This window comes from Lynx canadensis, chromosome C1 (assembly GCF_007474595.2).
Source record: "Lynx canadensis isolate LIC74 chromosome C1, mLynCan4.pri.v2, whole genome shotgun sequence".
In the NCBI taxonomy this organism is placed as follows: Eukaryota; Metazoa; Chordata; class Mammalia; order Carnivora; family Felidae; genus Lynx; species Lynx canadensis.
In genome coordinates this window covers 155,136,053-155,145,915 of record NC_044310.1, presented here as the reverse complement: position 1 = coordinate 155,145,915, position 9,863 = coordinate 155,136,053, and the positions used below count along the sequence as shown (strand labels likewise).

At 37.4% G+C, this 9,863-nt stretch overlaps 1 protein-coding gene across 2 annotated transcripts in view; it reads left to right on the top strand.

Moving 5' to 3' along the window:
• Positions 1 to 9,145: 9,145 nt before the first annotated feature.
• SCN7A (sodium voltage-gated channel alpha subunit 7) overlaps positions 9,146 to 9,863 on the top strand; it is an 84,010-nt gene continuing 83,292 nt past the window's right edge. The window contains exon 1 of one of the 2 annotated variants that reach the window (XM_030326265.1): positions 9,146 to 9,483. In XM_030326265.1, coding sequence (XP_030182125.1) covers positions 9,474 to 9,483 — 10 coding nt within the window. In that variant the 5' untranslated portion in view covers positions 9,146 to 9,473. The remainder of the gene's footprint in view (positions 9,484 to 9,863) is intronic. The other variant, XM_030326262.1, reaches the window with a different exon arrangement.

The following is a 9,863-nucleotide window of genomic DNA, read 5'->3' as shown; positions in this document are numbered from 1 at the left end:
GCCTCAAATCCTGGTCTGTGTTGACAGTGCAGAAACTGCTTGAGATTCTCTCACTCTACCTCTCTCTCTGCCCCTCTCCAGCTCGCGCTGTCTCTGTCTCTCTCAAAATAAATAAATAAACTTTTAAAAAAAATAAAGATAACACATGCAACAATTCTGGAATCTCCAAAGTCATGCTGAGCCATAGTGGTAAGCACAATATGTTCTCTGAATCCTTGGGTGTTATATTCTGAGCATGTGAATATATACATGTAGATACATCTGGGAAGAAGATACAAATTAAACAAATAGTGACACAACTAATAACCTAATTACAAAAATTAATATGAAAGCCCATAGCTGGGGTAGCTATCTTTATCTGGTAGGTGACAACAAAGAGTTCCTTAAGGATTTAAAAAATGAAGGATAAATAGTTGAAGGGAAAATAAAACAAGAGACAAAATGGTTTGAGATACTGTTGGAGCAGAAGCTCAGAATGAAATGATAGTTAATTCTTTCTGTTTTGAATACATGCTAAAGGGGGAAAAGCTGGTTTCTTCACCATTTATAAACATTTTGGAATGCTGGAATCAGATGATTCGCTATTTACCTTAGCTGATGTTTATTGTAAAAATTGAGATAGTGTTGGCAGGATATGAATCCTCCTAAAATTTTTTCATTCCAAGTTGACTCTTGGTTCATTCAAGATTTGTTCTATCCATCAGCTGTGATGGGGGGTGGGGTGGCGGAGGCAGAGGTCGTGAGAGAGTCACATTCTGTTTCTTCAAGGGATGGAATTACTTCTGGAAAAGGGAACATAAAGTCTGCAGAAAGGCTTCACTGAAAGTGGGCGTGGAATTTGGAAAAGATACATAGGTGAATTTCTCAGGATATGGTTATAAATGCAATATTCACTTAATAAGAGAAGAACCGATTTAAAATTTGGTGGGTTTCTGAAAGTTCCTCCCATTTTCCCAGCTGAGAAGATAGAGATGCCATCTCTTTGGAGAGTCATCTCAAGAACAGTTGTTTTGTGAAATCTCTCACTTCAAGTCTGTTTTTACCTCAGATAGGATAAAGAGATAAAACAGCAGTTGGGGGAGAGAAAAGACGTTGTTTATATCTTCCTGTTAGTGTGATAACTTCCTAGGAAATTCTGTGTCAATTCTATTTTCAATCAATTTTAAGTTTTATTAAGATAAAACATAAGCATAGTTTAAAAAGCTAAGCAGTCCTAAAAGGCTTATAGCAAAACCTTCTCATCTTCTTAACTTTCTTCCCAGTAGGCAACCCTTTCAATCATTTTAGCTGATATTTTCATATACAATCTGTTACTGAATTTACACATACTGATGTGATTGATTCATCAATATTAAATATTACCTATCACATTTATACTATGGAAAACTTACTATTTGCCCTCTCTTTCACCCCCTCTCCAAGCAAACATCCTGCCAATGTGGGTATATTGCACTGATAAACCCACATTTTTTGCTTTCATGATAAGATTCTGCTAAGTCAAGGGCAGTACTATAATTGTAGTCCTTACATATATGCATTTTTGTTTTTTGCAGAATTAATATTTGGATAACTTTTAAATTAAAAAAAAGTTAACCATTGGCTAAGTATTTTCACACCCTTCAAAAACTCTGTAAAATGCCTCCATATACCTCAATGTACCCCTACCTCAAATCTGTACTGGCTGCTCCTGGGACCCATAGTTCATCTCTCATTTTGGCACATTCATTGTCATCATTAGGAAATGCCTCTTTGCATTTCTAATATTTTGAAACCCTGCTTATTGGATCCCAGGAGCATTTTTGTGTTGTTTCCTTCTTAGATCACATTGTCCAATAACTTCTTAAGTAGGAATGCATAGATGAAAAAGTATTATTTCCATTATAGATGGCAAATAAATTTTGCGAACTCCAATGTCTGAAAATCATTTACATTCTTCTCATATATTAACTGATGGTTAACATAGATTTGAGATAATTTTACTCTAGAAATTTGAATTTGCTACTTCTGGATTTCAAAGCCTTCTGGATTCCAAAGCTGCTATTAATAAATCTTTTATTGTTTATAGCCCAATGCCTCATTGTTGTTGTTTTTAATCTATCGAAGCTATTAGAACTTCACTAGTTTTCCCACCAATGTCATTTTCCTGCTTCAAGATCTAATCTAGAATTCCATATTATATCCACTTGTTGTGTCTCCTTAGTATCTGTAGTCTATGACAGTTCCTGGGCCTTTCTTTGACTTTAGTGACTTTGACATCTTTGAAGAGTACTGACTAGTTATTTTGTAGAATATCCCTCACTTTGGTTTTGTCCTATGTGTTCTCCTCATTAAAGTGAGTTTATGCATACTTGACAAAATACCACAGAAGTGGTATTGATGCCTTCTCAGTGCATTTTATCACCAAGAAAAATTTTTAAGATAATCTAGAGAGTTCCCATATACCACTGCTCCTATTCTCCACACACAGTTTCCCCTATTATTTGCATCTTAAACTAGTATGGTATATTTGTTATAATTAATGAACCAATATTGGTGCATAATTATCAAGTGAAGTACATAATTAATTCAAATATCATTTGTTTTTAACATAATGTAATTTTTCTATTTCAGAATCCCATCCAGCTCACCATATTTACATTTAGCTCTCATATCCTTAAGCTTCTTTTGGATGTAACAGTTTCTGAGACTTCCTTCTTTTGTTTTTCTTAAAAGTTTTAAGTATATTGTAGATTGTTCCTCTATTGGAATTTACCTAATTTTTTTTCTTAGTCTGGGGACATGCATTTTGGGAAGAAGATGACAGATGTGAAATGCCCTTTTCACCAAGTCGTACCAAGAGTTCATACTATCAACGTGATTTGTGACTGTTGATGTTGACCTTGATCACCTAGCTGAAATAATGTTTCTCAGTTTTCTATACTTCAAAGCTACTCTTTTTCCGCATTTTCATACTTTACGCTTTGGAAGGAAGTTGCTATGCCCAGCCCACACTTAAGGGGTAAAGAGTTACTCTCCCTCTCCTTTAATGTGGTATATCCACATAAATTATTTAGAATTCTTCTGCATGGGATATTTGTTTCTCCTCCCACATTTATTAATTTATTCAATCATTTATTTATATCGGTATGGACTCATGGATATTTTATACTTTGAATTACAATCCAACACTACTTTATTTTGTTGCTCAAATTGTTCCAGCTTTGATCATTAGTAGTTCTTTCACTTGGCTTTCACGTCCCTTTGCTTTGACACACCCCCATTAATGTGAGGGCTGGTGTTTACTTCTTCTTCTTTTTTTTAGCATTCCCTTATTTTCTGTCATTACAAGATGCTCCAGATTTACCCTGTATACTTCCAGGCCTGGTCCTAGAAACAGCCATTTCTCAAAAGAGTCCTGGTTAATTTTAATTGGAGAATGATATTGCACTCAAGATTTGGGCAATAGGTATACTAACCATCCCTTGCACTTTAACTCACTTTTTTTTCTATCTAGGTGTTTTTTAAAACATTTATCCAAAAATTCTAATATTTCATGATGATTTTCTTTGGTTGAGGAACTATTTTCATTTAAACTGATTGGTTTTCTGTGGGTCCTTTCACTTGGAAGACACAGCCTCTTCAATTCTAAGAAATTATCGTGTATTATTTATTTACCAATTGGCTCTCACTTGTTCTCTGTTCTCTCTTTCTTGAATTCCTGTCAGCTGAAGGTTGAAACTTTGGAATTTATTCTCGAATTTTATTTTTAATATCTTGCCATCCGACTCTTTGTACATGCTTGGTGGTTTCCACAATTTTATTATCCAAACTCTTTTTTCATTACCATCATCATCATTGTCATTATCTATCATAGATAAAGATTTCAAGAGATCTTTCATATACTGTTCCTTTAAAATAGGGCATCTTATTCTTGTTCAATGGATATATCACTCTTATTTATCATGTTAATTATATTGTCTTTGAATTTTCTTTTATGCTTTGCTCTGTCTCTAAGTCCACAGTTACTTCTTTTTATAGATTTGTTTCGGTTCCTCTCTGCCATGCTAAATACATTCCTCAAATGTTCAATGATTCTTGTTTAGTGATCACTAAACACTTGGATACTCCATACATTTATGCATGTGTTTGAAGGTTGAGGGAATAAATCCTGTAGAATAGAAGGCTTTATTCTAGGATAATCCAGTAATCAGTCAGCTTTTTTCTTGAAGACACCAAACTGCCAGAATCAATGGGCCTATCCTGTGGGATAGATCATGTTTTCTAGAGGAAGATGCTAGAATCTGTCTTCTGAAATATAAAATGTAACTATTAGAATTCTGGGCACTGTTTAAGGCAAAGAACCTGGGAAGAAGGGAGTCTCAACATTAAGAATACAAGTTTTTACTAATGTTCCTCTTTTCAGTCCAGCACCTTACTTCATTCTCTTTTGTGTTTAGTATTCCAGATTTCTAGCCTCTGCAATCCCAATTTTCTAGAGAACATATCTTTCACCAAGAGTTGAGGAAGAGAACAGTTAGCAGAATGGGCTAGAGTTGGGCCTCCTGTGGCCTAAAGATTTTCAAATAGCTTCCTTTTTATAGCACCCAACTTTGCCCAGTTGTATGGTAACCAGGTGTCTTCAATACCTGAGATTTTCTAGCTGTCTGCAGAAAGGATTAGTTTCTCTCACCAGTATCACTCTCTATAGGCAATTAGGTTCAGACTTCTTTGTTTCACTTTCCTAAATCATTTATTTTAATGTTTTTCATCTACATTTCACTTCATGTAACATTTTGATGTTACAAATGTTACATAAGTTCTTAACAGAAGACCATGGGGGAGAGGAAGGAAAAAAAAAAAAGATGTTAGAGAGGGAGGAAGCCAAAAACATAAGAGACTCTTAAAAACTGAGAACAAATGGAGGGTTGATGGGGGGTGGGAGGGAGAGGAGGGTGGATGATGGGTATTGAGGAGAGCACCTGTTGGGATGAGCACCGGGTGTTGTATGGAAACCAATTTGACAATAAATTTCATATTAAAAAAAAATGTTACATAGTTTCACTGACAATCCCATTAGCAATTTCTGGTTTCTGTACTCCTTGTCTTGAAAAATTTGGGAAAGCAAAAGATGTAATAAAAGTGTTTGAGCCAACATTTTGTCAATGTTTATATATGTGTTTCTGTAAACACGGATTACAATGCATTCCATTTTTCAATTTTATATCCAATAATCAAGTATCAAGTAGTTCCTAATGAAGCTTGGCAGAAGCCCAAAATATTTTCAAGTGAAAAAATAAAATAGAAAACAAAGATAATTACAAATGTGCAATTTCTTGTCATTTATCTATAAATCCCATTGTAATTTACATGCATATATGTGAAATATGCTTGTATATGTTATTATATATATATATATACATATATATATACACACATATACATAAACATATGCATAAACATGATATAAATGCAATCCAGGTATGTATGTACATACATCCAAGGAGCTAAGAAATTGAAATCAGTTTAGAAATTTATCAACTGATAATTAATGCTCTAAAAGTGTTTTTGCCCACTCTTTTGTAGAGGAACCCAAATAGCTTTAGCCATCTATGGTCTATTATTTCATTTCTAAGAATTGCTAATAAGCAAGCCATTTATTGTGTTCCTCTGACACTGTTAAACAACTCTTTACAGTTTTATTCACTGTCCAGATTCTTATAGTTCTGGAACCTGGGATAGAGTGGAAGACTGTGGCAAGATTTTCTTAGAATAGATCTAAGGAACTCGAGCATATAAATGGAATCATAAGTAGAATGCTATACACATAAAAATAGTAATAAGGAACTGATGCTGGCTTTGTAGCACTGTCTTTATGTAGGTATATGAAGATAACAAAAAGAGAAAGGATGGGGGCACCTGGCTGGCTCAGTCGGCAGAGCATGTGACTCTTGATCTTGGGGTTGTAAGTTTGAATGCCATGATGGATGTTATAGTGTCCCTAACTGACTAAAACAAAAATGATTCTAGGTATTTGCCTATGATATTGCACATGACACATAGAAAGCTAACTAGTATTTGCTAAAAAAAATTTCTTAAGATCTTTAAAATTCAAATGATTCAGGGAGACATTTTCTACAATATGATTTACATTATATTCATCCTGAAAGATCTCTAAACCTGGATTTTGACAACAATCCCAAACCAATGTCTAGTACCTCTTTGATGCTGAGTGTTTTATTTCTTTGAGTGCCCTGGTATTCCCCATAGATATAATTGGACTTTCTTGTTTTTACTATTTCCTTTCAGGGAGGCCTGTAATTTATATCAAGATTCTACAGCCAGGGGAAATTTTCATACCTATAGATGACAAAAGCATTAAAGAATATAAGTACCAGAGTTTAGGCAAAATGAAAGCAGATCAATAAACAATTGTCATGTTATTCATATTATGTGTGCTCTATGATCTATTTCTATGATGAATCACTACATTGTTTTGAGAAGCACATAGTGAATTAGAGGCATGCTTGCTGCTCATTCCTTTAGCAAATTTACTGGCTACATTCTATATTACAGCGTGTGTTCTAAGTGCTACCTCATAGCAGGGGACAAGCAAGAATTGACATGCAGCATTCATTCTGATAGAATAAAACAGAAAATAAACAAATAAGCAATTGATATTTAGCGTGCTAGATAAGTGTTATGGAGAAAAACAAACCAGTTGCTAGCTATGAGAAGATGCAAAACGTGGAAATTATAGCTGAGATGGAGTGGAGAAAAAGATCATCTGTTAGGGAAGAAATCAGAAGCTAGACTATTAGAAGTTTCATCCAAATGTTGTTGGCATCCAAATGGATGGGAAAGTTATTAAGAATACTAAGAGTCTGGATAAAAGAGAGACTGTCAACCAGAAAGTAAATCCGTAATAAATAAGAATTCCCATAAAGTTAAAAGATGAATGCTAGACGAGAAGAAGAAAAAGATGGCACACGTAGAGAACATATGTTCAAGAGAGGAATTTTGATTTGTTTGCATTTTGGAAGAATTGCTTAAGGTTTTACCAACCCTGGATGTGGTGATGTGGAATCAGAATAAAAATAAGAGTCTCATCCACACTCCTGACACTGACATCTTTGAGGTTAGAAAAAACAGCCCCCACTTAAGTAGCTCCAAGGAAAATAATTCCCCTAGGGGCCGATCAGGTTCAAGTGTAGTGTGATAAAGCAGGTTTTTCTTGATAAGGCAGGATATGCAGGTCTGGAGCTTCCACCTTCTAAATACATACTTAGGAAATACAGCTTAGAAAACATGATTATAAGGTTCTTAAGGAAGAAGTGTGGAAAACAAACAGCTTCCCCTTGCTAAACAATTCAAAAGAATCTCATCAACTCATTATTAGGAGCATAATAATTGCCAAAATATGTCAACTCAACTTAGCAATATTATCTAACAATGGTTGCAACAGATTTGCTCCAGTACAACAACAAAAAATGATTGTCCAACTCAGAAGATAAATCCAACATCGTTAGTTTCCCTTCTATTTGTCTCTTGTTTCTCCTATTGGTTTGTACAACATCATGAGATTAGTTGCCTGTTCACTATGCATTATACAAAGCAGTTTATGTCAAGTATCTTTAAGCTTTAAAATATTTATTATTAAATTTGTTAAATGTTTCTTATGTTTGAATGTACTGAAATATGCATAGATTTTCCTGGGTGAAAGGAATACATAAGTTGGGTTACCCCACAGGAAACGTCTATGCATTAGAAAATTCACTTGTACTGTCATCACAAAGTGTGGGAAAGAGAAGACGGTAATCTGTACATTGTCTACTAAAAAGAAATCAAGTGGATGTTTGACACTATGAAGTAATTGTTAATTTTTAGGTATGATAATAGTATTGGATTGTATTTGAGGGTGGGTTGTATTTTAAAAGTTTTTATTCAGAAGCTTATGTTGATATAATTTTGGACAAAATGATATGATGTCTGGACTACTTTGAAGCTAAGGTTGGAGGGCAAGTATAGATAAAACAAGATTGGCTACATGTTGACAATAGTTGAGGCAGAGTGATTGAGGCAGAGTGATGAGTACATAGGAGTTTATTATATATTCCTTGTGTTTTTGTTTATGTTTGAAATTTTTTATAACGTGTAAAATTTAAACCAGGAAAGTACATGTCACAAGGCCTCTTCTGTGAATCATGGATGAAACATGCAGTCTCTGACATGATTTGCACAGAACCAATGTTAGTTTAGTTCCACTTTGCCCCTCTGTCCCACACGTTGGCATATAAACTTGGAGCCTCTTAGAAGCATACATGATTTCTTTTCCCTTTTCCTCATTTTTGTTGTCTTTTCTTGGTGTGTTGTAGAAATCTTTCTTTCTTTCTTTCTTTCTTTCTTTCTTTCTTTCTTTCTTTCTTTCTTTCTTTCTTTCTTAAGGAAACTTCACCATTTTCAAACAAGACAGGGTTATAAAATGAACGTTCTATGGCATAGCAAAGTTTCCAAAGTCCACTTGGGAAAGAAGGTCCAACACCTTTTCCCTTCACCCCCAGACTTCACTGTTGCACACCAGTTTTTCCAGGTATGCATAATGTTTTCCTCTGCCCTTCATATCTCACATCACCAGAGTGGGAAAGAAATCTAGAGTGAGGTTGTGGTTAGCTCCAAGCCACGCTTTACCCCCCCCCCCCCCCCCCCCCCGTCCACCTCCACACCTAAGCAAAGTTCAGATTTGAATGCAGGCAGGCTGATAATTGCCCCTGGCAAGCTCTCCTGGGCAAGGCGAGAGAGAAAGCACCCAAAGGCTAAAACTTGAGTTGTTCCCCTTCCTCTCTTCCCCGGCCCTCTCCTCCCTCCTATTCCCACCGCTCCACAGTCAAAGCTGCATCCCGCCCTGCCTCTTCTCTCCATCCTTCCTGCCCTCGCAGAACTCTCTCTCCTCCCCCTCCTCAGCGATTCCCTCATCTCGCCCCCTCCGTTCCCTGGCAGCTGCGGAGGAGATGTTCAGCAGCTGCCTGCCGTTCTGGCCTCAGCAGTGGCGGCTGCTGGTCTCTGTCTCCATCACCCCGCCCACGTCCGCTCCGGAGGAAGTCTCGCACCGGCCTGGGAATGAGGGCGGGGGAGAGGGTGGCTTGGCTCGGAGAGGGGAGGGAGGAGTGGGAAGGACACAAAAACAGCTTCAAGGCGGCAGGCGCTGCTCCACTGCGCATCTGGCCAGGAGGGGTCTCTGGATCTGTGGCTGAGCAGCCGCCCCAGAGACGCAGTTTCTAGCTGGCAAGTCAGTGGGGCCCATTTACCAAGGAGCCGTCGTGGCTTGAGTAGCATCAGCCGGTGAGGGCAAACACCAGCTTAGCAGCACCTCCTGAGCAACCAGAACTCAGGAAGCCAGAGTGATCCTGGATGAAAAAGAAGCCCAGAAGGAGAAAAGAGATCCAGCCAGCCAGTTCTGCTTCTCAGGGTTCCCTCAGGTGCTGTTGGAGACCAGACACATGGTAGCAAGTAAGTCCCTTTTCTTGCTCTGTGCCCAACCCCCGGGATGGTGATTGCGGCCATCTGCTGCCAGCCTTTACCACCCACCCCCTCCCGCCCCCAGCCCGCCCCACCCCATACACACCCTTAGGGTCTTCAGCAGTAAATTTAGATTCTGGACCTGAATTAAGCAAGCTACTTCAAGAGCGGCAGTGGTCTGCGGATGTTTACTCTGCATTGTGTATGTGGTCAGTTTTTCTCATCCACCAGGTAAGCTTCGGAAGCCCAGATGCTCTGTTAGTGTAAATTTTTGTCATAATGGCAATGACTTTTAGGTTACATGACACAATGATGGAATGGAAGGAATAAAAGCTTACACAGGATGGAGTATACTTCGAAGGAATCTTGTC